General features: G+C 45.0%; 1 protein-coding gene and 1 long non-coding RNA gene across 5 annotated transcripts in view; both read left to right on the top strand.

Moving 5' to 3' along the window:
* Nucleotides 1–27,861, top strand: part of LOC149985508 (uncharacterized) — a 182,656-nt gene that overhangs the window by 21,002 nt on the left and 133,793 nt on the right. The gene's annotated exons all lie outside the window — the stretch shown is intronic.
* On the top strand, nt 333–26,741 carry cry1b (cryptochrome circadian regulator 1b). Of its 4 annotated transcripts, XM_090231018.1 has the most exons (12): nt 345–943; nt 4,224–4,332; nt 5,671–5,813; nt 6,054–6,327; nt 6,516–6,968; nt 7,079–7,230; nt 12,560–12,762; nt 13,067–13,186; nt 23,135–23,243; nt 25,859–25,985; nt 26,310–26,425; nt 26,627–26,741. In XM_090231018.1, the coding sequence occupies exons 1-12, from the start codon at nt 786–788 to the stop codon at nt 26,721–26,723; spliced, it is 2,061 nt and encodes a 686-aa protein (XP_090087144.1). In that variant the 5' UTR covers nt 345–785; the 3' UTR covers nt 26,724–26,741. The 4 variants fall into 4 exon arrangements, with proteins under 4 accessions (XP_021457008.2, XP_090087144.1, XP_090087133.1 ...); XM_021601333.3 differs by lacking the exons at nt 23,135–23,243; nt 25,859–25,985; nt 26,310–26,425; nt 26,627–26,741 and adding an exon at nt 15,169–17,840 and having other exon boundaries at nt 333–943; XM_090231007.1 differs by lacking the exons at nt 23,135–23,243; nt 25,859–25,985; nt 26,310–26,425; nt 26,627–26,741 and adding an exon at nt 15,169–17,840 and having other exon boundaries at nt 363–2,613.

Here is a 27,861-nt window from a genome sequence, read left to right as displayed (position 1 = left end):
ATGCTTAGACGTGTGATGGTGATGGGTTGCCCACTAGGCCTACAGATACACTTGTATAATAATTTTTTCTAGTACATGTGTTCATCCGGGTCCTGCGTAAATAATCATGACGCGGGCAGGCGGCACACATTTTTGTCAACAACATCCAAAATAAGATCGATATTCAGACTATGGTGTTTAAAGTCATCTGTAAATAACTTATTAAACATCAAATAGTGTGTTGTGTGGATATTTACCGTGTATAAATGATGCCTGTGGAAAAACACAAGATAGGAGTAAGCACACTACCGAAACGTGAGCGAGCAAACGTTACATAACTGGTGACATTGACCAATCAGATTCGTTCATTCTTATCCGCGTACCTCTTTGGGTGGAGCCGTCGTCAAAGAAAGTTCATTTCAATAGGGAACATTTTCTTAGAATATGGAAATACATTCAAGTGATGCTGGAAGACAGTTTCATTTCTCATCAAAAAGCTCTACCTACTGTACTTTTGTTCACTAGCTCTTTTTCCGTATCTGGAAAATAGCAAGATACGACAACGCAATTATACATTTTTCGAGCTGCTAGGCTAGCCATCAGGTCGAACATCGTTTATAACAGGTTAATATATATTTTTTTAAAATAGTATAACATTACATTATAAAACCATCTAGGCGACAGAACCGGAACTTAGTTTGGGCATGCAAGGGCTATTGTTTTAGCTCCTACGCGTTTTGTTTCGACATCAGCGCTATAACCAACGACTCGAGTCGTGGACATAACTAGAATAGACAGCAGGTGAAATGGTCGGCAACACGATCCACTGGTTCAGGAAGGGACTGCGGCTCCACGACAACCCCTCTCTAAAGGAGTCGATCCGGGGAGCGGACACCCTTCGCTATGTTTACATCCTAGACCCCTGGTTTGCAGGGTCCTCCAACGTGGGCATCAGCAGGTGGAGGTAGGGGTCCTAATAGTAGAATGCACAAGGTGCAATTTCTAAATTGGGTAGTGCATCATCAGTTCCTCTTGTCATGTTAGTCATTGCAGACCTTAGAGAGATATTTACAACTTGTCAGAAATGTCCAGATCAACTAGCCCATGTCAGCTAATGTATTTTTTAATTGAATTTAGTATTTTTGTTTAACTGCAACATTTTATTTGCACCCCATGACAACATTTATAGAATTGCAGGAAATAAGCTTTAAGCTTGCAAAATTCTCTCCACCAATGAGGGGAGTGAGCAGTTTCCCATAGAAAGCGGTTGGGAACCCCTGTTTTAGAGGACGTGTTTTAATTGAGTGGCTCCTGTTGCACTCACCCAACACCGATGTGTTTACCGCAGATGTAGGTCACACAGGTCCCTGCTTTTTGCATTGCCACGTTTGTGAATTTGTCTAGGGGCTCTGATGGATCCATCATGGTTTCCTTTTCGATAGATTATGATCTTGTGGGCATGCCAGACGCCACTTATGCACATTTGGTCAATAGGTTAAGGAAAACCCAGATGTGGTTATCATAACACCAGAAGGAGGAATCCCAGTGCTGTAGGTGGTTATGAATGACATTAGTGTGTGGGTGTGGTGTACCGCTTAGGCAGGAAAGTAGGGCTTTCCTAGCACCACACTTATGCACACAGTTATAGTAAATATCGACTGTCAATTATTGCATTACAATTACATCTGTGTGCCACACAGGAAACAAGGGCATTCCAGGGCACCAAGGACTGTTGATTACTGGTTTACCTTGGATTTAGCCCACATACTATGCTGCTTTAGTTTGGCCACGTATAAGAATGTTCATGTAAGGCATAACCTCCTGTTTTAGAGCAGGAGAAGGGGAGAATGACCTGACTGCATTGCCCATGTCGAAAACATCCCTGTACGCAGGGTATTCTCAGGAGTTTCTATTACCACCGGGAGAGTAGGCCTACATTTCAGCAGGGTTTAAGAACATGCATAGCAGTAAGGATTATGTAAGTCCCCCTCCCCATCCTGGTTGAGTGCGGGCAGGCATTGGAAATGGGGCACTGTGTCATTGGGGTGGTTATGACATTCTCCTCTCCAGTCCTCGCAGCTTTGACCTACATTCTACCCACTGCTCAACCCCACTTCCTCCTGAGATCTAGACTTCTCTTATAGTAGCTGCCCTATTAGCCGGTGATTGAGCCAGGCAGCTCACATACAGTGGGGCAAAAAAACTATTTAGTCAGCCACCAATTGTGCAAGCTCTCCCACTTAAAAAGATGAGCGAGGCCTGTAATTTTCATCATAGGTACACTTCAACTATGACAGACAAAATGAGAGAAAAAAATCCAGAGAATCACATTGTAGGATTTTTAATGCATTTATTTGCAAATTGGAAAATAAGTATTTGCTCACCTACAAACAAGCAAGATTTCTGGCTCTCACAGACCTGTAACTTCTTCTTTAAGAGGGTCCTCTGTCCTCCACTCGTTACCTGTATTAATGGCACCCGTTTGAACTAGTTATCAGTATAAAAGACACCTGTCCACAACCTCAAACAGTCACACTACAAACTCCACTATGGCCAAGACCAAAGAGCTGTCAAAGGACACCAGAAACAAAATTGTAGACCTGCACCAGGCTGGGAAGACTGAATCTGCAATAGGTAAGCAGCTTGTAGCTTTACCAGCCAGAACAGAATGGCATAGGCTGTCCTAGCTATAAGAAAGAACACTTCTCCTCTGGGACCAGCACCAGCCTGCTAGAATATATTTAGGCCTAGTCAATATAAAGTTCCCAGTGTGTGTAGTCTGCTCCAGGTGAGTCTCAGATGGGATTTAGCATACCCAGCAATGTTCACTTTGTGGTCACCGTGCATTACCCTGCTGTTTAAGTGTATGCATGATGATGACATTGCTTGCAGGGCCGCTAGTCGTCATATGTTGCATAATAGGTTATATTACCTTTTCAGAGATCATATTGTAAACCCTGCTGCTTGTGATAAACGCTCTACCAAACCTGTTTCATTCGAGTTCCAAGTACAGCATTCACTGTGTGAATGGAGGACCGCAACACAAAACGAGGACACCATTCTCAGATAAGGGTCTGGATGAATTGATGCCTCCTTAAAGGGACAGTCCAGTCACCCAACACAGAACACAACGTTCAGACAGTCGCCCTCTCTTGACTTGGTTGATATCCAAGTTGTCATAACAAATTAGGCCTAGTTAAAGGAGTAATTTATTGGCTACATGATACAATGATGACTCATGTTATGCTTGCTTCAGCAGGAGTCAATATTATTTTGTGGTCAACACTTCCCATGTAGTTTGAGGATCATATGACAGCAGAATGAGAAGGTCTAAGGTAGGGCTGTTTGTAGAGGATCAATCAAGCAGTCCTTCCCCATTGGCCCAGGCTTGTCACTTATGCTAGTGTACCCACTACCTCGGCAGAGAATGACTGTTCGTGTTAGCCAGAGATGTTCTGTAATGTTGATACAGGCTTTGTGTTCGTGTTCGTTTACTCAGAAATGTGAGGAATTACAGTTTAACATCTCCACATTCTAATGAGGGCTTGTAGTTCCACTAGCCATGCTTTGCCAGTTGATGGAGCCGTCTATCGTTTTGTTAAACTGTGGACTTTGCTGTGAGCCGAGAGCGCCCTCCTGTTGTCATGTAAATACCTCAAGGCTGGGATGGTACAGAGACCTTATTGTTCTACATGACTTACTCATAGCGTAGTATGTTCCATTCAGTCAGACAGATCTTCCACTCAATGTTTCCACTAGGTGTTTTAAATGATAGGCAGAGGATTTGGCCTATGTAAAATTTAGAGTGCTTTTATAATCTGGTGGTGAAGGACAATAGAATCTCCCTGCATAAAGCTCTCTGCACTGAGAGAAGCAGCTGACATTCCCATGATTGCAATTCCTTTCCACTAGCCTTCTTTTTGATTCAATCACCACTTTACATTCACTTCAAAGGCTTTGTTGCAATGACCTTTGATATGGTGCAACTCTACTTACCACATGTATTTGAGCCACGGATCACATGATGGATGTATGGATGATGGATGTTCACTCGTGCCTAATGAGAGCTGGAACATCCATCATGTGACCTTGGGATAACGACTAAACTAAATACCATAAAACATAATAAAAATAGGCGACAGGTTTTTTGTGAATCCTGAGCAGGAGGCCTTGTTACACCTGTAGCCTATTTCCTCTCTGATTATATGATCAGATCATTGATCATCTTCTCTGTTTGATTCCAGGTTCTTACTCCAGTGTCTGGAGGACCTAGACGCCAGCCTCCGCAAGCTCCACTCCCGTCTGTTTGTCATCCGGGGCCAGCCTACTGATGTCTTCCCCAGGCTGTTCAAGGTACAATTAACAATGTCACACTTGTACTGTAGTAGTAAACCATCACACTACCGTATCAGAGTTAACCCATCACACTTACAGTACTGCACAGCCACTGTGTACTGTACACGTATGCCTCATAAAAGTACAGTATGCCCCATAGAAATACAGTCTCGTGGGATTAAACTAGTCAGTTACTGTACTATACTTCCACTGTGTCATATCGTCTCAAATGTCTTGATATACAGTGCCTTCGGAAAGTGTTCAGACCCCTTGACTTTTTCCGAATTTTGTTACGTTACAGCCTTATTTTAAAATTGATTAAATAGTTTTCCCCCCTCATCAATCTACACACAATACCCCATAATGACAAAGCAAAAACAGGTCTTTATACATTTTTGCAAAAAATAAGAAAAAAAGAGAACTGAAATATCAAATTTACATAAGTATTCAGACCCTTTACTCAGTACTTTGTTGAAGCACCTTTGGCAGCGACTACAGCCTCAAGTCTTGGGTATGATGCTATAAGCATGGCACACCTGTATTTGGGGAGTTTCTCCCATTCTTCTCTGCAGATCCTCTCAAGCTCTGTCAGGTTGGATGGGGAGCATCACTGCACAGCTATTTTCAGGTCTCTCCAGAGATGTTCGATCGGGTTCAAGTCTGGGCTCTGGCTGGACCACTCAAGGACATTCAGAGACTAGTCCCTAAGCCAGTCCCATGTTGTCTTGGTTGTTTGCTTACGGTCATTGTCCTGTTGGGGCGGCAAGGTAGCCTAGTGGTTAAAGTGTTGGACTAGTAACCGAAAGGTTGCAAGTTCAAATCCCCGAGCTGACAAAGTACAAATCTGTCGTTCTGCCCCTAAACAGGCAGTTAACAGCCATCATTGAAAATAAGAATTTGTTCTTAACTGACTTGCCTAGTTAAATAAAAATATAAATAAATAAAAAAGGTGATCTTCCACCCCAGTCCTGAGCACTCTGGAGCAGGTTTTCATCAAGGATCTCTGTACTTTGCTCTGTTGATCCTGACTTCCCTTGATCCTGACTAGTCTCCCAGTCCCTGCCACTGAAAAACATCAGCGATGCATGGGATGGGATTGTATTGGCCAGGTGGTGCCTGGTTTCTTCCAGATGTGACGCTTGGCATTCAGGCCAAAGAGTTCAATCTTGTTTCTCATGGTCTGAAAGTCCTTGAGGTGCCTGTATTCAGTCTTCACTTGTATGTGAACATTAGTACTATTTGAATTCCATGGTATTTTCTATGCACTTCCTACGTGTTCTTGATCTTTACCAAAGTAAAGGTTCCCTGGCGTCTGACTGTGGCGTGACTGACCTTGTCTCTCTCTCAACTTCCCAGGAATGGCAGATTAGCCGGCTGTCTTACGAGTACGACTCTGAGCCCTTCGGCAAGGAGCGTGATGCCGCCATCCAAAAGCTGGCCAGCGAGGCCGGGGTGGAAGTCACGGTCAAAGTCTCCCACACGCTCTACGACCTAGACAAGTGAGTGAATCTTACAGATACACGTACACACACACCGTCAAGGAGATCTAGCTACTGTAGTCCGTGAGAACACAACCCATGTCAAAGCAATGAGAATGTTATTACCTTGTTGTTATTAAGTCATCAAGTTGCGCAAATACGCAAACATGATGTATTAGCAACATATTCATAACACTAACATTATAGTTTAATTTATGTGATGCACTAAATTCCGCTATCTCTGTCCATGCGTCTCTGTAGGATCATCGAGCTGAACGGAGGCCAGTCCCCTCTCACCTACAAGCGTTTCCAGGTGCTCATAAGTCACATGGATGCCGTGGAGATGCCCGCCGAGACCATCACCGCTGAGATCATGCGGAAGTGTGCCACGCCCATCAGTGACGACCACGACGACAAGTTTGGCGTGCCGTCCTTGGAGGAGCTTGGCTTTGAGACAGAAGGCCTGGCTACAGCAGTATGGCCGGGGGGAGAGACGGAGGCCCTCACTCGCCTGGAGAGGCACCTGGAGAGAAAGGTGGGAAGGAGTCCCTTCTTTATATCCCACCACTACTGAACCAGTGTGGTGGACACATACAGTACCTGTGTTGGAATCAGTTTTCTTCCTGAAAATGTGACTGTTTTAGAACTTAGTGTGTCATGTGCCTGTGAGATAGACGGGTTCCACTGGGGTCCTGACTCAAACCCTAACCCTCTATGTTGCAGGCGTGGGTGGCCAACTTTGAGCGTCCCCGGATGAACGCCAACTCCCTGCTGGCCAGCCCCACGGGCCTCAGCCCCTACCTCCGCTTCGGCTGCCTCTCCTGTCGCCTCTTCTACTTCAAACTCACTGACCTCTACAGGAAGGTGAAGAAAAACAGCTCTCCGCCCCTCTCACTTTATGGCCAGCTGTTGTGGCGCGAGTTCTTCTACACCACGGCCACCAACAACCCCTGCTTCGACAAGATGGAGGGCAACCCTGTGTGCGTGCAGATTCCCTGGGACCGCAACCCAGAGGCGCTGGCCAAGTGGGCCGAGGGGAGGACAGGGTTTCCCTGGATCGACGCCATCATGACCCAGCTGAGGCAGGAGGGCTGGATCCACCACCTGGCCAGACACGCCGTGGCCTGCTTCCTGACCCGGGGAGACCTGTGGATCAGCTGGGAGGAGGGCATGAAGGTAGATACTGGGGCAGGGGGAGAGAGGAGATGACAGGGGGAAATCTGATGTATGTATGACTGTTTATCGTTCTGTTTGTATCTCAGCGTGTGTGTTTCTGTACCTGTCAGGTATTTGAGGAGCTGCTGCTGGATGCAGACTGGAGTGTGAACGCAGGCAGCTGGATGTGGCTCTCCTGCAGCTCCTTCTTCCAGCAGTTCTTCCACTGTTACTGCCCCGTGGGCTTCGGCAGGAGGACAGACCCCAACGGAGACTACATACGGTAAGATCTTCCCTGCACTTAGTTGTCCACTGCTAATTTTAACCAGTGTGGTACACTGTACTAGACCTTAGTGTTTTATTTCACCATGCCTGTGACAAGGCATGTAGAACATGCAGAAAACCATGAGAACATTTTTTTTATACGACCTGCTAGACTACAATGTCTCATTATACACTCCATAGTGTTATGGTGAGTGAATGAGGACCCAAAAGCGAACTAACTTAAACAGAGCTTCTTTAATAACCAAACATAGGTAGGCTCAGATAGACCGGCAGATTCCGACAGGACAGGACAAGGTTACAGCAAACATGACGATAGTCTGGCTCAGGCATGAAACACAACAAACAAGAATCCGACAAGGACAGGAACAGAAACAGAGAGAGATATAGGGACCTAATCAGAGGGAAAAAGGGAACAGGTGGGAAACGGGGTGAATGGGTAGTTAGAGGAGACAAGGAACAGCTGGGGGAAAGCGGGGGAGAAAAGGTAACCTAACAACGACCAGCAGAGGGAGACAGGGGGAAGGGAAAGGACAGAGACAAGACACAACATGACAGTACATGACAGTACCCCCCCACTCACCGAGCGCCTCCTGGCGCACTCGAGGAGGAAACCTGGCGGCAACGGAGGAAATCCTCGATCAGCGCACGGTCCAGCACGTCCCGAGAGGGAACCCAACTCCTCTCCTCAGGACCGTACCCCTCCCAATCTACGAGGTACTGGTGACCACGGCCCCGAGGACGCATGTACAAAATTCTACGGACCCTGTAGATGGGTGCGCCCTCGACAAGGATGGGGGGGGGGGGGGAAGACGAGCGGGGGCGCGAAGGACGGGCTTGATGCAGGAGACATGGAAGACCGGGTGGACGCGACGAAGGTATCGCGGAAGAAGAAGTCAAACTGCGACAGGATTAATGACCCGAGAAATACGGAACGGACCAATGAACCGCGTGGTCAACTTGCGAGAAGCCGTCTTAAGGGGAAGGTTCTGAGTGGAGAGCCAAACTCTCTGACCGCGACAATATCTAGGACTCTTAGTTCTACGCTTATTAGCAGCCCTCACAGTCTGCGTCCTATAACGGCAAAGTGCAGACCTGACCCTCTTCCAGGTGCGCTCGCAACGTTGGACAAAAGCCTGAGCGGAGGGGACGCTGGACTCGGCGAACTGAGATGAGAACAGCGGAGGCTGGTACCCGAGGCTACTCTGAAAAGGAGATAGCCCGGTCGCAGACGAAGGAAGCGAGTTGTGGGCGTATTCTGCCCAGGGGAGCTGTTCTGACCAAGACGCAGGGTTACGAAAAGAAAGACTGCGTAAGATGCGACCAATAGTCTGATTGGCCCGTTCTGCTTGACCGTTAGACTGGGGGTGAAAGCCGGAAGAGAGACTGACGGAAGCCCCAATCAAACGGCAAAACTCCCTCCAAAATTGAGACGTGAATTGCGGACCTCTGTCCGAAACGACGTCTGACGGAAGGCCATGAATTCTGAAAACGTTCTCGATGATGATTTGTGCCGTCTCTTTAGCAGAAGGAAGCTTAGCAAGGGGAATGAAATGAGCCGCCTTAGAGAACCTATCGACAACCGTAAGAATAACAGTCTTCCCCGCTGACGAAGGCAGTCCGGTGACAAAATCTAAGGCGATGTGAGACCACGGTCGAGAGGGAATAGGAAGCGGCCTGAGACGGCCGGCAGGAGGAGAGTTACCGGACTTAGTCTGCGCGCAGACCGAACAAGCAGCCACGAAACGACGCGTGTCATGCTCCCGGGTGGGCCACCAAAAACGCTGGCGAATGGAAGCAAGCGTACCCCGAACGCCAGGGTGGCCGGCTAACTTGGCAGAGTGAGCCCACTGAAGAACGGCCAGACGAGTAGGAACGGGAACGAAAAGAAGGTTCCTAGGACAAGCGCGCGGCGACGGAGTGTGAGTGAGCGCTTGTTTTACCTGCCTCTCAATTCCCCAGACAGTCAACCCGACAACACGCCCCTCAGGGAGAATCCCCTCGGGGTCAGTGGAGGCTACTGAAGAACTGAAGAGACGAGACAAAGCATCAGGCTTGGTGTTCTTAGAGCCCGGACGATAAGAAATCACGAACTCGAAACGAGCGAAAAACAGCGCCCAACGCGCCTGACGCGCATTAAGTCGTTTGGCAGAACGGATGTACTCAAGGTTCCTATGGTCAGTCCAAACGACAAAAGGAACGGTCGCCCCCTCCAACCACTGTCGCCATTCGCCTAGGGCTAACCGGATGGCGAGCAGTTCGCGGTTACCCACATCATAGTTACGTTCCGACGGCGACAGGCGATGAGAAAAATACGCGCATGGGTGGACCTTGTCGTCAGAGAGGGAGCGCTGAGAAAGGATGGCTCCCACGCCCACCTCTGACGCGTCAACCTCGACAACGAACTGTCTAGAGACGTCAGGTGTAACAAGGATAGGAGCGGATGTAAAACGATTCTTGAGGAGATCAAAAGCTCCCTGGGCGGAAACGGACCACTTAAAGCACGTCTTGACAGAAGTAAGGGCTGTGAGAGGAGCTGCCACCTGACCGAAATTACGGATGAAACGACGATAGAAGTTCGCGAAGCCGAGAAAGCGCTGCAGCTCGACGCGTGACTTAGGGACGGGCCAATCAATGACAGCTTGGACCTTAGCGGGATCCATCTTAATGCCTTCAGCGGAAATAACAGAACCGAGAAATGTGACGGAGGAGGCATGAAAAGTGCACTTCTCAGCCTTCACAAAAAGACAATTCTCTAAAAGGCGCTGGAGGACACGTCGAACGTGCTGAACATGAATCTGGAGTGACGGTGAAAAAATCAGGATATCGTCAAGGTAAACGAAAACAAAGATGTTCAGCATGTCTCTCAGGACATCATTGACTAATGCCTGAAAGACAGCTGGAGCGTTAGCGAGGCCGAAAGGAAGAACCCGGTATTCAAAGTGCCCTAACGGAGTGTTAAACGCCGTCTTCCACTCGTCCCCCTCCCTGATGCGCACGAGATGGTAAGCGTTACGAAGGTCCAACTTAGTGAAAAACCTGGCTCCCTGCAGGATCTCGAAGGCTGAAGACATAAGAGGAAGCGGATAACGATTCTTCACTGTTATGTCATTCAGCCCTCGATAATCTATGCAGGGGCGCAGAGACCCGTCCTTCTTCTTGACAAAAAAAAACCCCGCTCCGGCGGGAGAGGAGGAGGGGACTATGGTACCGGCGTCAAGAGCTACAGACAAATAATCTTCGAGAGCCTTACGTTCGGGAGCCGACAGAGAGTATAGTCTACCCCGGGGGGGGGGTGGTTCCCGGAAGGAGATCAATACTACAATCATACGACCGGTGTGGAGGAAGAGAGGTGGCCCTGGACCGACTGAACACCGTGCGCAGATCGTGATATTCCTCCGGCACCCCTGTCAAATCACCAGGCTCCTCCTGTGAAGAAGAGACAGAGGAAACAGGAGGGATAGCAGACATTAAACATTTCACATGACAAGAGACGTTCCAGGAGAGGATAGAATTACTAGACCAATTAATGGAAGGATTATGACAAACTAGCCAGGGATGGCCCAAAACAACAGGTGTAAAAGGTGAACGAAAAATTAAAAAAGAAATGGTTTCACTATGATTACCAGAAACAGTGAGGGTTAAAGGTAGCGTCTCACGCTGAATCCTGGGGAGAGGACTACCATCCAGGGCGAACAAGGCCGTGGGCTCCTTTAACTGTCTGAGAGGAATGTCATGTTCCCGAGCCCAGGTCTCGTCCATAAAACAGCCCTCCGCCCCAGAGTCTATTAAGGCACTGCAGGAAACTGACGAACCGGTCCAGCGTAGATGGACCGACAAGGTAGTGCAGGATCTTGAAGGAGAGACAGGAGTAGTAGCGCTCACCAGTAGCCCTCCGCTTACTGACGAGCCCTGGCCTTTTACTGGACATGAAGTGACAAAATGACCAGCGGAACCGCAATAGAGACAGAGGCGGTTGGTGATTCTCCGTTCCCTCTCCTTAGTCGAGATGCGGATACCTCCCAGCTGCATGGGCTCAGCACCCGAGCCGGCAGAGGAAGATGGTAGTGATGCGGAGAGGGAGGCGACGGAGAGCGCGAGCTCCTTTCCACGAGCTCGGTGACGAAGATCAACCCGTCGCTCAATGCGAATAGCGAGTTCAATCAAGGAATCCACGCTGGAAGGAACCTCCCGGGAGAGAATCTCATCCTTTACCTCTGCGCGGAAACCCTCCAGAAGACGAGCGAGCAAGGCCGGCTCGTTCCAGCCACTGGAGACAGCAAGAGTGCGAAACTCAATAGAGTAGTCTGTTATGGATCGATTGCCTTGACATAGGGAAGACAGGGCCCTGGAAGCCTCCTCCCCAAAAACAGATCGATCAAAAACCCGTATCATCTCCTCCTTAAAGTCTTGATACTGGTTAGTACACTCAGCCCTTGCCTCCCAGATTGCCGTGCCCCACTCACGAGCCCGTCCAATAAGGAGAGATATGACGTAGGCGACACGAGCAGTGCTCCTGGAGTAAGTGTTGGGCTGGAGAGAAAACACAATATCACACTGGGTGAGGAACGAGCGGCATTCAGTGGGCTCCCCAGAGTAACACGGCGGGTTATTGATTCTGGGCTCCGGAGATTCGAAAGCCCTGGAAGTGGCCGGTGGATCGAGGCGGAGATGGTGAACCTGTTCTGTGAGGTTGGAGACTTGGGTGGCCAGGGTCTCAACGGCATGTCGAGCAGCAGACACTTCCTGCTCGTGTCTGCCTAGCACCGCTCCCTGGATCCCGACGGCTGAGTGGAGAGGATCCGAAGTCGCTGGGTCCATTCTTGGTCGGATTCTTCTGTTATGGTGAGTGAATGAGGACCCAAAAGCGAACTAACTTAAACAGAGCTTCTTTAATAACCAAACATAGGTAGGCTCAGATAGACCGGCAGATTCCGACAGGACAGGACAAGGTTACAGCAAACATGACGATAGTCTGGCTCAGGCATGAAACACAACAAACAAGAATCCGACAAGGACAGGAACAGAAACAGAGAGAGATATAGGGACCTAATCAGAGGGAAAAAGGGAACAGGTGGGAAACGGGGTGAATGGGTAGTTAGAGGAGACAAGGAACAGCTGGGGGAAAGCGGGGGAGAAAAGGTAACCTAACAACGACCAGCAGAGGGAGACAGGGTGAAGGGAAAGGACAGAGACAAGACACAACATGACAGTACATGACACAGAGTCTTAATGAGATTGTCATGGGAAATTTGTTTCATTATTGTTCATTTCAGAAGTCTCCGTGGTCCTTTTTTTAAAACTGTCTTTTCTCCATTTGTTTTTTCCAGGCGCTATCTTCCCATACTGAAGGGCTTCCCGGCCAAGTACATCTACGACCCCTGGAACGCACCCGAGAGCGTGCAGAAGGCGGCCAAGTGTGTGATCGGTGTGCACTACCCCAAACCCATGGTGCACCACGCCGAGGCCAGCCGCCTCAACGTGGAGAGGATGAAGCAGATCTACCAACAGCTCTCCTGCTACCGCGGCCTGGGTGAGCACAGAGCGCATGACCTGCTTAATGTACAGCTAATCGCTTTGAAGTCCGCTGCAAATCAGCTATTTTCAGACACTAACAATTTCCATGATAAGCTATTCACAAAGTGTCACGGAGTAGAAGTTTTGACTTTTAAATATAATGAATAAAATGGGGGGGATCAGCACTCCTACTTTGAAATTGATTGTGAATACAGTGACTTTATTTTCTTTTATACCTGTATTGTTACCATTATCAATGATTGTCTATGGGGCTGTGGTGTGGTAGAGACTGACTGTCCAACTCTGTCTCCATTTCACAGGGCTGCTCGCGACAGTGCATGCCAATCCTAATGACAGTGGACACGGTGCAGGGGTCATGACGGGTCCAATGCCAGGGCCCTCCCCTGAAGAAATCCAGAATGAGGGAGCCGCTCAAGCAGGTAGCAATCCTCCTTAGTGCCTTCCTTGACTGCAACAGAGAAACTGGGATTTTTCCAAAGATCAGTGTTAACCTTAATCTTATCTACACTGAGATTGACTGTGACTTCATCCATCTCTGATGTGGGCTGTGGCATGGGTGGGAAAAGTGTGTCATGTGATAGTACTTGTCAGGCTTGATGTTACTAAGGATGATAAGTGGTTGCAGATTGGAATAGGCTTTTAATTGACCTCCCTGATTGAACAAAGGGTAGATCAGAATAGTAATACCGATCAGAAATTGAAAGTATTAGTCAAAGCAGATGCGTACCAGAAATGTTTGCATTTTTCCATAACCAATTTCATAGGGAAATAATCAGATTACAGTTGAAGTCAGAAGTTTACATATACCTTAGCCAAATACATTTAAACTCAGTTTAAGTCTCTGTTTTAGGTCAGTTAGGATCACCACTTTATTTTAAGAATGTGAAATGTCAGAATAATGGTAGTGATTTATTTCAGCTGTTATTTCATCACATTCCCAGTGTGTCAGAGTTTACAACCTCAATTAGTATTTGGTTGCATTGCCTTTAAATTGTTTAACTTGGGTCAAATGTTTCGGGTAGCCGTCCACAGGCTTCCCACAATAAGTTGGGTGAATTTTGGCACATTCCTCCTGACAGAGCTGGTGTAACTGAGTCAGGTTTGTAGGCCTCCTTGCTTGCACATGCTTTTTCAGTTCTGCCCACAAGTTTTATATGGGATTGAGGCCAGGGCTTTGTGATGATGGCCATTCCAATACCTTGACTTTGTTGTCCTTAAGCCATTTTGCCACAACTTTGGAAGTATGCTTGAGGTCATTGTCCATTTGGAAGACCCATTTGGGACCAAGCTTTAACTTCCTGACTGATGTCTTGAGATGTTGCTTCAATATATCCACATAATATTCCATCCTCTTGATGCCATCTATTTTGTGAAGTGCAACAGTCCCTCCTGCAGCAAAGCATCCCCATAACATGATGCAGCCACCCCATGCTTCATGGTTGGGATGGTGTTCTTCGGCTTGCAAGCCTCCCCCTTTTCCTCCAAACATAACGATGGTCATTATGGCCAAACAGTTCTATTTTTGTTTCATCAGACCAGAGGACATTTCTCCAAAAAGTACGATCTTTGTCCCCATGTGCCGTTGCAAACCGTACTCTGGCTTTTTTATGGAGGTTTTGGAGCAGTGGCTTCTTCCTTGCTGAGCGGCCTTTCAGGTTATGTCAATATAGGACTCGTTTTACTGTGGATATAGATACTTTTGTACCTGTTTCCTCCAGAATGTTCACAAGGTCCTTTGCTGTTGTTCTGGGATTGATTTGCACTTTTCGCACCAAAGTACGTTTATCTCTAGGAGACAGAATGTGTCTCCTTCCTGAGCGGTATGACAGCTGCGTTGTCCCATGGTGTTTATACTTGCGTACTATTGTTTGTACAGATGAACGTGGTACCTTCAGGCGTTTGGAAATTGCTCCCAAGGATGAACCAGACTTGTGGAGGTCCACATTTTTTTCTGGGGTTCTTGGCTGATTTCTTCAGATTTTAACATGATGTCAAGCAAAGAGGCACTGAGTTTGAAGGTAGGCCTTGAAATACATCCACAGGTACACCTTCAATTGACTCAAATGATGTCAATTAGCCTATCAGAAGCTTCTAAAGCCATGGCATTTCCTGCAATTTTCCAAGCTGTTTGAAGGCACAGTGAACTTGGTGAATGTAAACTTCTGACCCACTGGAATTGTGATACAGTAAAATAATCTGTCTGTAAACAATTGTTGGAAAAATGACTTGTCATGCCCAAAGTAGATGTCCTAACCAACTTGCCAAAACTATAGTTTGTTAACAAGACATTTGTGGAGCGGTTGAAAAACGAGTTTTAATGACTCCAACCTAAGTGTATGTAAACTTCTGGCTTCAACTGTATATGATCTAAAAATGTATATTATCATTGATTTTGATTCAGGCAGAGGACAGGTCGTTGTGAAGCGTCGCAATGAGGACCTCACACCGGGCTGTAGCAACAAGGCCCGGAGGCAGACCAGCAACTAGTGCCTGAAGAGGAGAAGAAAGAGGGGACTCCAGCCACTCTGCTCTCCAGCAGAATTGACCAGCGCCTCAACGTTGCGTTCTCCTTCCCTGACTCTGTCAACTCTACAGGAGCACATCTACCTCAGTTATGTGAGCAGCAGCAGGAATGGAGGAGGAGAGAAGGCTGCAATCATTCCACAAACTCTGCCAGCTTTCTGTGAAGTCAGCTGGCTAAATGGAACATCCGACCACATGATGCCCAGAGAACTAATGGTCTGTGACCTTCTGTCTCTGTGGAGAATCTCAAACCCACAGCTCAAATCACAAGTCCACAGTGACACTGTCCCCAGTGTTACTAGAGGGAGGTAATGCTGTCTCACAAGATGACTCTCTTTAACATGCACACCACCAAACTGTCTTGAATAGAAAGGTTGGCATCACTATAATTAATACAAAGAACATGGATGCACAAGTTATATTTGCTGAAAGAACACTGGGTGGTGGCTGTGTTTGAGCCTGAGGGCATCCTATGTGCAGTATGATATACAGTCTTAGCCTTTGGGAATGGCATCAGCCTCAAGCTGATAACACGATTACCCAACCTGGAATTGTCAGGTCAAATGCCCCTAGTTATTCTATAGGGTATAATGCCGCCTTCAAGTGCTGTTGGATATTCAGAAATCAAAGGTTCTGAGGAGCATTTAAAGGCAGCAGAAGTGCATAATACATTTTATAAACACATTTCCTTCTTATTACCCTTTGTAAATGTTTTAAGGGAAGTATATAACCCTTTCTGTATATAAGTATGTGTGTGTGAGTGATTCAACTCACAATTTGTACAGTAATAATTTGATATAGCATGATTTTGTTTTCTTGTAACCCAATTGTTATTTGTGTGTGAAGACTGACAAATTGACTGTTCTTTATGTATCTGTAGTAAAAGGTAAAAAAAAATGAACACTGGCTCAAAGTAAGATTTATTTTAGTGTAATGGTTTGCTTATGGCATGCAAATATTGGTTGTCTTAAGTTCAATGACCAACTCAGTGGCATTGTGGTTAGTGTCAACCCTGACATTGGAAGGTTGTGAGTTCGATACCTGGCCATGGTCATACCAAAAATGTGACCTGTTGTGACTGCTTGGCACTCAGCATTGAGATAAATTGGGGGTAAGGCCCTGCAATAGACTAGCGTCCTGTACATGTACATCATGCTGCCTCACGCTACAGAAATAGGAGCCTGGCTCCGGCTCGCACAAGCATACTTACTTTACAACTTAAGTTCAATAGTACAAAGTAAATGCAAAATAGAATGAATCTAAAGTAATAGTGGTGTAACACAGCTTTGCTGGGCCCCTGCAAAGTTTGAGCAAGGGATTTTTTTGGGGTGTGACTTCCTACAATGATATAACATTTTCTTTAGCCTATGGTAAAATGTGTATCTAAATGTTCTATTTTACACATATTTCCATAGGGAAGAGAGAAAATGTTGCTGTTTCAAAGCCAATTTCATGCTATTCTACACATTTTGCAATGAGGCTGAGAGGATAGGTTTGAAAAATTCCGGAAAGTTTTACAGCTAATTTCCCGTATTTAAACATTTTTGCCATGCAGCAAAAAAAGAAACGTCCCTTTTTCAGGACCCTGTCTTTCAAAGATGATTCGTAAAAATCAGAGTTAAACCAGAAACGCACAATCCCTCCATCAGTGCTACAACTGTCCACAATAGGCTGAGAGAGGCTGGACTGAGGGCTTTTAGGCCTGTTGTAAGGCAGGTCCTCACCAGACATCACCGGCAACAACGTTGCCTATGAGCACAAACCCACCGTCGCTGGACCAGACAGGACTGGCAAAAAGTGCTCTTCACTGACGAGTCGTCGTTTTGTCTCACCAGGAGTGATGGTCAGATTCGTGTTTATCGTCGAAGGAATGAGCGTTACACCGAGGCCTGTACTCTGGAGCGGGATCGATTTGGAGGTGGAGGGTCCGTCATGGTCTGGGGCGGTGTGTTACAGCATCATCGGACTGAGCTTGTCATGGCAGGTATTCTCAACTCTGTGCGTTACAGGGAAGACATCCTCCTCCCTCATGTGATACCCTTCCTGCAGGCTCATCCTGACATGACCCTCCAGCATGACAATGCCACCAGCCATACTGCTCGTTCTGTGCGTGATTTCCTGCAAGACAGGAATGTCAGTGTTCTGCCACGGCCAGCGAAGAGCCCGGATCTCAATCCCATTGAGCATGTCTGGGACCTGTTGGATCGGAGGGTTGAGGGCTAGGGACATTCCCCCCAGAAATGTCCAGGAACTTGCAGGTGCCTTGGTGGAAGAGTGGGGTAACATCTCACAGCAAGAACTCACAAATCTGGTGCAGTCCATGAGGAGGAGATGCACTGCAGTACTTAATGCAGCTGGTGGCCAAAAGACTGTTACTTTTGATTTTGACCCCCCCCCCCCCCCCTTGATTCAGGGACACATTATTACATTTCTGTTAGCCACATGTCTGTGGAACTTGTTCAGTTTATGTCTCAGTTGTTGAATCTGGTGATGTTCAGAAAAATATTTACACATGTTAAATTTGCTGAAAATAAACGCAATTGACAGTGAGAGGTTGTTTCTTTTTTTGCTGAGTTTATATACAAAAGTATATACCTGTTGCTGACAGGTGTATAAAATCGAACACACAGCCATGCAATATCCATAGTCAAACATTGACAATAGAATGGGCTTGCTGACGAGCTCAGTGACTTTCAACTTGGCACTGTCATAGGATGCCACCTTGCCCCAGACAACTGTAAATGCTGTTATTGTGAAGTGGCAACATCTAGAAGCAACAACCGCGCTGCCGCGAAGTGGTAGGCCACTCAAGCTCACAGAACAAGACCATCGAACACATTTGGGATGAATTGGAACGCCGAGTACGAACCAGGCCTAATCGCCCAACATCAGTGCCAGACCTCACTAATGCGCTTGTGGCTGGATGGAAATCCCCGCAGCAATGTTTCAACATCTCGTGGAAAGCCTTCCCAGAAGAGTGGAGGTTGTTATAACAGTACAGGGGAACCAACTACATATTCATGGCCATGATTTTGGAATGATGTTCGAGAAGCAAGTGTTCACATACTTTTAGTCATCTAGTGTATCTGGGGAGGGAGGGGGTGCGACCTCGAGTGCCTCTGATTGTTTCATAATCAGTGGTAAACATGGACAGTCACGTAGAAACCGGAGAGAGCGGTTCCAGATGTGGCCGCAAATTCCAGAAACTCATTCTCCACACACAAAAACGTTGGATTCAACAAGCAAAATACTTACCCTCGCCCCCCTGTCTACAGTTGCCTTTGGCTTTGGTCATACTCGGTAGAACAATTCAGTGGTTGTTATGCACTGAATTTATCCTCATCCAATGCGTTATTAAGCCTGCTTGCGTGTCTGAGCGAGTTATATAAACACTTGTAAACTCGTTAAACCAGCCTGTTCACACTGTACCATCTACTAACGTATCGACGATGTGCGCGGACAAAGTACAGAGGAAACCGTTGCGGCTCATCGCCGCTGCATGCAACAACATGGGAATAGGAAAAGATGGACACTTGCCATGGGATTTACCGTAAGAGAGAAATGATTATTTATTTTTCCCTTATGGATTTTGATTTGATGTGTGTCTTACGGTTTTAAGTTTGGACTATTTAAAAGCCAGCATTACAGGTTACATACTTGTGTGATTGTAGTATATTCAATGATAACAATTCCTTTTTTCGTTTTCATAGATTTAGGCTACTAGATCTTTCTAAACATCTATACTTGGACCATTAATTGATGCGTATACTACATTTAATTATGTCCTAAATGCGTGGCGTACTAAGGGTAACTACCCCCCTAAGAACAATGTCTTATCGCTGACACAAAAAAAACATGTTTGGGAAAATAATTGGTATGTGGATGAAGGCAATGCTTAGGCGAATAAACTATAAAAGGATATAAATGGCTATTTGATGTAAAGTTCCTCTTTATAACTCACCTGCACATACATTTTCTTTGTTATTTCATTGTTAATTTTCCTTACAATCCATTATGTACAATTGCACTAAATATTGCAATAATGCAAGATTTTAAATCCCTGCAGTCTTTAAAATGACATTCAGGAGCAAAAGTCTTTCAATAGTTGTTTTTCATTAATTAAAAAAATAGATTTATTGGAATATAATATTGGAATGGAATATAACTAATAACATTGGGAATATAAAATTTAATAACAATAAATTATAGCTTAATTCATTCAGTGTAGCATTGATGTTGCACCTCTTATGCTCTGCTATTGCACAATTCTAATTTGTACCAAGGTCACAAATGAAGCTATCCCTGGTAAAATTGGAGCACAACTCAAAAACCCACCTCCTGTGCTGCTCACACCTAATCCAGTCCCTACTTGTGGCTGGAAACAGCTCCTCACAGAAAAGACACTCCGCATCCCCTTCTTTGGTGGCTGATGTGGCTTGTTGTGTTGCAACAACCTTCTTTGAAGCAACCTTTTTTAAAGAACCTGATTCGTTTTCTTACTCTCTCTTTTCTTCTTGTTGATGTTTCTGTCGAGCATTATCCTCCAGCAACCTTTTGTAAGGTGAGGCTGTCAGTACAGCCGTCTCTTCCTCGGCCTCGCCTCCTGGAGCCTCAGCCTTAGGGACAACTCCAATAGAACTGCTGTTGGTGGCGGTGGAGGTAGAGCTAGTGATTGTGGCGGTAGAGGTGGCGGCGGTAGAGCTGGTGGCCGTATCGGTAGAGGTGGCGGCAGTGGCAGTAGAGCACTGTGGTTGAAAACGACAAAAACAATACATCGGTGTTAGTAAAATAAACACTTTCTACCAAGTACATGCTGCTTCTGCTACTTTTCGGTAATTTAGATGACTTTTTCTTACTGCCAATGGGCTGAGAGAGGGAGAGAGAGAGAGAGAGAGAGAGAGAGAGAATTCAAACACAAAGAAAGTGGACGGAATGTGTGCATTATTCACGACGTCCGCCTCTGTGACGATGAGCCCAGTGGCCCGGAAGCCATGATGAGAATCACTCCCTGGCCTCTTGCTGTCAGAACAGCCTCCAGGGTCTTATGGGAGTGGTGCCCATCGAGGATGAGGATGTGGGGTTCCTCAGGGCTGCAAACAACACTGTGGGCGAAGTGGTGGAGCCAGTCGATGGAGCCAGATGGTACTCTTGACCCAGCCTTAGTCACTCACCCTTCCAACCAGCAGCCGTTTGTTCAGCCTCTTCCGGGGGAAGACGAAGAGTGGCGGCACATACTGCCTAGCTGCACTGATAGCACAAATTACTGTGACTGTGAAGCCCCTCTCTGCGCTGGTCATCCGTGCAACCTTTTTTGCTCCCTTGGTGGCCACCACAGGCAACAGTTTCTGGACATTTTCTATTCACGTCTCATCCATGTTCCAAATCTTCGTTGGCTCTACGTCCCTGACACTGTTTAAAATGTCCTCGTAGGCCGTAAAAAAAAACTGGTTAACCTTAAGCTTAGTAAAGCCCACTGCCCTCGCTAGACTGGTTGCTTGAGACATTCGAACTGACAGTTGACCGTTGTGCTTCATTAAGCCACTGAACCTATCCACCCCGGTATACCCCTTTCCTTTGTTGAAACTGTGTTTGATTCCCATCCTCTCTGCCAGATCGAAGGCAAGTCTTCTCACATCCCATGATGTTAGGCCAAATAGAGCTCTTTCCATTTGTGGAAGTGGTTGACAAGGTCACTTTCATACGTGGAAGAGAAGACTGGCGCCCCCTGAAGCCTGGGTTTTTCACCTCCTTTCCTTTGTGATGCCGTAGGGTTCTTGGTGAAATGTTGAACACCCTGGCAGCCCCCTTTAAGGTCTGGCCATTTTCTTGTAAGGTTCTGTATTTATTTTCTTAGTCAACCTTGTGTTCTGTTTTGTTGTGTTCTTGAACATAGCCCTGTTTCTTTGTGTTCTTGAACGTAGCCTAGTCTTTAATTTTTGTTCATTGTTCTCACTTGTTAGTTACTCACCTGGTCTCATCAGCTCCTTATTTAGTTCAGTTCATTCTGTTTGTGCCTCTGAGGTATTGTTCATTTTGACTCTACTAAGCCTTTTCCTTGCTCGTTTGTGAGAACCAGTTGGAGCCTTCAGTCCTAGTTTTGATTCACCTGCCTGTTTGCCTACCTGTGTATGACCTTTGCCTGCAACCACGATTCCTGCCTTCTGCGAAGGCAAAATTAACACATTCCGCTCTCTGCACGCTAATCTACACATTTTTCTCCCTCAGTATTCATTACATTTATATTACCTTCAGGGCATGCTATATAACCTCAGTCATAGCTTACATGGTCTGTTTTCTTCTTGTATGTTCTCATCTGAAAATAGAAACATTAAATTATATGAGGAACTGACCCATAATCTAACAGATGGCCCCAAACCCTCCCTAACCACACAGTACGTTAAGACAAGACAGTTTCTTTCAAACCGCCTGACTCAAAGTATTAGTTTTAACCTGCAGGGGGAGAGGTGCCAATTTAAAAGCTCTCTCTTAAAAACATAGCTAGATATCTAGCTATATGACATATAATGCTGTGTAAAATAGCTAAAAGTCTATAAAGTAACTAACTGTAAAACTATCATCCACTAGTGCAAACATTTACAACTGCAATTAAGTCATGTATTTTACCTCCGACGATCTTGTAAGGTTGCTAGCTAGCACTGCTAGCAGTTTATGCTAACTAGCATTCACTGCTAGTGGAGGTTGCTAGCTAGCAGGTTAGTATAAACTAGCAGTAACTAAATGTCTAAATGACAGAAACACATTAATAACATAAAGGGGTAACTAGCCCCCAGGGGCCAGTCGTGGTCGCAGGCAAAGGTCATACACAGGTAGGCAAACAGGCAGGTGAATCAAAACTAGGACTGAAGGCTCCAACTGGTTCTCACAAACGAGCAAGCAAAAGGCTTAGTAGAGTCAAAACGAACAATACCTCAGAGGCACAAACAGGGGAGCCGAGTTTCCCCCAAGACACTCATCCAAAATATGACTATATTTCTCTCTAAACAAGTGGATTATTTACCTTAAGGCTTTCCTACTTGTATATATATAAAAAAATAAAACTGTACATCTAACTTCATTGGACCCAACAACTTTTTGATAATAATTTTAAAAATGGATCAACTTACCACAATTGATTTGTTGTGATGACCCAGAAGACATTTTTGGATGAGCAAGAACAGTGGCAGCCAGGGATGTGCTGATGAAATAATTTGGTGAAATCTTATGGTCTTAATAATGAGAATTACAAGGGGGGGGGGGACAGTTTCCCCAGGGGGCTAGTTACTCTAAATACATTTTGACCAGTTGTCAACAGGTGGCATGTAAAGTCGGATCCCATTATGCTTTTTGGGATGGACACAGTTACTTGATGACATTTAATGACAGGTATAACACTTGTCTACATGTATTTCAATATGAAAATTAAAAAATCAAGTTTCTGGTTCTTGAACTGGCTTAGGTCCATACATAGGAATATTTGGCAAGAGTTGAAAGTATTTGCCCGAATGTAATCAATGTATAAAAATATTGCGTTCACAGGACAGAATTCAAATTCTTTTTGGAAACTACAACAAATGTCTCCCTACCAGGTAATTTTGATTGATTTCCTTTCTGACTTAAAGGCTTTTAACAGTGATCCAACTCAATGATGGGAAAGTGTAGAGCACAGAGAAATGCAGACAAAGAAGCTGTTGTTGAAATGCAATAGAAAAGGTATAATAGATACTACAACCGGAGTTATTCAGCTACTGATAGTTTGACAGCATTGTTCACTATAAGTAATGAAATAGTTACTTCTTCCAAATGGTCTTTACAATGTAAGGTGAACTTGATAATCCCTTTCACAGGAAAATTTAACATGATGGTATGGGGCAGGGGCTGCTGGTTCTCCAACCCAGACAGTTTTTTCTCTATGCTGCCCAATGTCCTCCATGTGGTCCTGAGTACCACCCTGAGGTAAGCCGAAAGTTACACTACTACCAATCACACACACAGTCCACAACCTAAAAACATGTTTCATATACAGTTGAAGTCTGAAGTTTACAGACACCTTAGCCAAATACATTTAAGTCAGTCAGTTTTTCACAATTCCTGACATTTAATCCAAGTAAATATTCCCTGTCTTAGGTCAGTTAGGATCACCACTTTATTTTAAGAATGTCAAATGTCAGAATAATAGAGAGTTATTTATTTAAGCTTTTATTTCTTTCATCACATTCCCAGTGGGTCAGAAGTTTACATACACTCAATTAGTATTTGGTAGCATTGCCTTTAAATAGTTTAACTTGCGTCAAACGTTTCGGGTAGCCTTCCACAAGCTTCCCACAATAAGTTGGGTGAATTTGGGCCCATTCCTCCTGACAGAGCTGGTGTAACTGAGTCAGGTTTGTAGGCCTTGCTTGCACATGCTTTTTCAGTTCTGCCCACATATTTTCTATAGAATTGAGGTCATGGCTTTGTGATGGCCACTCCAATATCTTGACTTTGTTGTCCTTCAGCCATTTTGCCACAACTTTGGAAGTATGCTTGGGGTCATTGTCCACTTGGAAGACTCATTTGCAACCAAGCTTTAACTTCCTGACTGATATCTTGAGATGTTGCTTCAATATATCCACATAATTTTCCTTCCTCTTGATGCCAACCATTTTGTGAAGTGCAGCAGTCCCTCCTGCAGCAAAGCACCCCCACAACATGATGCTGCCACCCCCGTTCTTCACTTGTGGGATGGTGTTCTTCGGCTTGCAAGCCTCCCAATTTTTCCTCCAAACATAACAATGGTCATTATGGTCAAACAGTTCTATTTTTGTTTCCTCAGACCAGAGGACATTTCTCCAAAATAGTACGATCTTTGTCCCCATGTGCAGTTGCAAACCGTAGTCTGGCTTTTTTTATGCCGGTTTTGGAGCAGTGGCTTCTTTCTTGATGAGCAGCCTTTCAGGTTATGTCAGTATAGGACTTGTTTTACTGTGGATATAGATACTTTTGTACCTGTTTCCTCCAGCATCTTCACAAGGTCCTTTGCTGTTGTTCTGGGATTGATTTGCACTTTTCGCACCAAAGTACGTTCATCTCTAGGAGACAGAACCCATCTCCTTCCTGAGCGGTAGGACGGCTGCGTGGTCTCATGGTGTTTATACTTGCGTACTATTGTTTGTACAGATGAACGTGGTACCTTCAGGTGTCTGGAAATTGCTCCCCTGGATGAACTAGACTTGTGGAGGTCTACAAAGGTCTTGGCTGATTTCTTTTGATTTTCCTATGATGTCAAGCAAAGAGGCACTGAGTTTGAAGGTAGGCCTTGAAATACATCCACAGGTACACCTCCAATTGACTCAAATGGTGTCAATTAGCCAATCTGAAGCTTCTAAAGCCATGGCATCGTTTTCTGGAATTTTCCAAGCTGTTTGAAGGCACAATCAACTTAGTGTATGTAATCTTCTGACCCACTGGAATTGTGATACAGTGACATAATCTGTCTCTAAACAATTGTTGGAAAAATTACTTGTGTCATGCACAAAGTAGTTGTCCTAACCGACTTGCCAAAACTATACTTTGTTAACAGGAATATTGTGGAATGGTTGAAAAACAAGTTTTAGTGACTCCAACCTAAGTCTATGTAAACTTCCGACTTCAACTGTACCTCAATGAGTCTTGTATTCAAAGTTGTCCATGTTAATATTTTGACTTATCATTTAAACTTGAGTAATTTAAACAGAGTCAAATTTTGTCCGTTTACACTACCGTTCAAAAGTTTGGGGTCACTTAGAAATGTCCTTGTTTTTGAAAGAAAAGCTCAGATGACACGTTGAAATGTTCCAATGACACGTTGTGTTAGCTAATCCAAGTTTATAATTTTAAAAGGCTAATTGATCATTAGAAAACCCTTTTGCAATTATGTTAACACAGCTGAAAACTGTTGTTCTGATTAAAGAAGCAATAAAACTGGCCTTCTTTAGACTCATTGAGTATCTGGAGCATCCACATTTGTGGGTTCAGGCTTAAAATGGACAAAAACAAAGAACTTTCTTCTGAAACTCGTCAGTCTATTCTTGTTCGAGGAAGTGAAGGCTATTCCATGTGAAAAAATGCCAAGAAACTGAAGATCTCATACAATGCTGTGCACTACTCCCTTCACAGAAAAGGGCAAACTGTCTCTAACCAGAATAGAAAGAGGAGTGGGAGGCCCCGGTGCACAACTGAGCAAGAAGACAATTACATTAGAGTGTCTAGGTTGAGAAACAGACGCCTCACAAGTCCTCAACTGGCAGCTTCATTAAATAGTACCCAGTCTCAACGTCAACAGTGAAGAGGCGACTCCGGGTTGCTGGCCTTCTAGGCAGAGTTGCAAAGAAAAAGCCATATCTCATACTGGCCAATAAAAATAAAAGATTAAGATGGGCAAAAGAACACAGACACTGGACAGAGGAACTCTGCCTAGAAGGCAGGCATCCCGGAGTCGCCTCTTCACTGTTGACATTGAGCATAGTGTTTTAAGGGTACTATTTAATGCATATAGAAAAGTTGGGTTTTAGAAATGATTACTTATTTTGGGTGTCACTCACTCCTCACAGTACTCTCCCGGAGCATGCCCACTTCCTGTGTCAAGATTTCGACAGCATGATCAGCTTAGCCTTGCTGCAACCCCTATGTGACCTGGTGGAGACCATCTGGGTTGTGGGTGGTCCACGGGTCTATCAGGTGACTTTTGTGTCTCTGTGGGTAGTGGGAAGTTTGTGGTGCAGTTTGACCTGGGCCCGTATTTATAAAACATCTCAGAGTAGGAGTCCTGATCTAGGATCCGTTTTGACTTTTAGATCATAATGAATGAGATTACATGGAAAAGGGGAACTGATACTAGATCAGCATTACTCTGAGATACTTTATTAAAATTGGCCCAGGACTTTAAATACAATATATTGGTTAGGAATAAATAAGTGTATAAACATTGATTATTATAGGACAGTCCATCCACAATATTTGTCTATACTGTAGCTCATTACAGTACCTTTCCCTTGTCATCAGGAGGCTCTGATGCATCCCTGGTGTGAACTCGTCTTCCTCACTGACATCATGGCTGACTTCGACTGTGACGTCTTCTTTCCGCAGTTTGACCGAAGCGTTTTTAAAAAACAACAGAGGTACGGAAGCACATTTTATTCTCTGCTCTCCTGGCCCTAGGCTGCCGCACTGTTTGCTTAATCTTTGGACTGTTTTGATAAGTGGATCTATACTCTGTTCTGATTGACCAGGTCCACACGTCAGGCCAAGTGTTTGAAAGCTTTTTGTGTCTTTGTCAATCTGTCTAAGTTGTCCCTTTGTTTCCCTTAACTTCAAACTAGGTTTCCTGGAGTACCAAATGAGATGCAGGAGGAGAATGGGGTTACATTTAAGTATGAAGTTTTCAAGAGGGAGATCTGTAGCGCTGAGGTGATTTAAAACTGTAACTTACTGCATGAATGCAAACACGGACTGTTCTTTGTCAGACGTCGGGTGCCTTTTTTAACTATTCAGTTTTCCAGTGCAATTCTAATAGTAATCATTATCCAGTTGTACATTACACATGTCCCACTCACTCTGCTTCATCTCATCTGCCAGTGACTCAATCTGCACAGTGCCATAACACTAATGAATCAGATAAATCAATGTGTCCATCCCATTCAGATTTCTGTAGGTCTTTCTGTAGGTCATGTGTTGTCAGATACAGAAGGCTTTTCATATTTGGTACAAATGATGGATCCACTGCTGTCCCAGATAATATCCTTCCTTGTCTGATGTATCATCCTTGCTATCCTCTCCCCTCATCTGTAATTTTCTGCTAGGTCCAAACCAATATGGCTCTGTCTGAGTCAGAGATTATGTCAGATGAGTGGTCTGGGGTGACTCATAACAACATGGGCACTAAGGATGTGGGGGTTGTTCCTGATAGTGCCTACGTAACAGAGGGCGATATTTATGTCTGAAGATTTCATAACATATTGCGATTTACAGCATGAAGTCGCCAACCAAAGGCTGGAAATCAGCCTTGAATGGTTTTACATGTATAGTTATGATTCTATCAAAAGAGTATAAGAGTGCTTAATATGAGCCAGGAAATACATATTTTATACCAGATAAACAAAACATGTCTTGCTTATTCTGAATGATGTTTCTTGAAAGGTGTAGGAGAGCTGTTATTAAATTTATTGCAAATGTTTACAATTGAGGAATCTCTGCAATGTAGTGATATACATTGTAATGATACTTACATACAGTTCCTTTGGGGAAAACATGCATCTTCTATTGTAAATTCTTCAACTTGGCATGATATTGTATTTGTCATCATGGCTAATTGAATCACTTGTCAATCAGTAAATATTCATACAACTCCCATCTTTCAGTACACAATGTTGGAGTAAATGATCCACTAGATGGAGACATAAGACAAGACATAGAGAACAAAGTGCCCCCTGAAACCAATTTCTTTCCCTTTCTACAAAAATAAAAACATGATCGAATGTCATGGATGTGGGTGAATGTGATGTGTGAATCAGTCATCTTAGAACTTGACTTTGCAAAAACAGTTAGACCGATTACT

Source organism: Oncorhynchus mykiss, chromosome 1 (assembly GCF_057628025.1).
Source record: "Oncorhynchus mykiss isolate SJ-2025 chromosome 1, ASM5762802v1, whole genome shotgun sequence".
Taxonomy (NCBI): Eukaryota; Metazoa; Chordata; class Actinopteri; order Salmoniformes; family Salmonidae; genus Oncorhynchus; species Oncorhynchus mykiss.
Note: the sequence above shows the minus strand (reverse complement) of the source record. Positions and strands in the feature narration are given on the sequence as shown.

Bases quoted from the DNA above. Each gene is read 5' to 3' on its own strand.
- cry1b (XM_090231018.1), top strand. From the start codon at position 786: ATGGTCGGCAACACGATCCACTGGTTCAGGAAGGGACTGCGGCTCCAC. The intron at 944-4,223 runs GTAGGGGTCCTA...GTTTGATTCCAG, and splicing joins GTGGGCATCAGCAGGTGGAG to GTTCTTACTCCAGTGTCTGG. The intron at 13,187-23,134 runs GTAGCAATCCTC...TCCCTTTCACAG, and splicing joins TGAGGGAGCCGCTCAAGCAG to GAAAATTTAACATGATGGTA.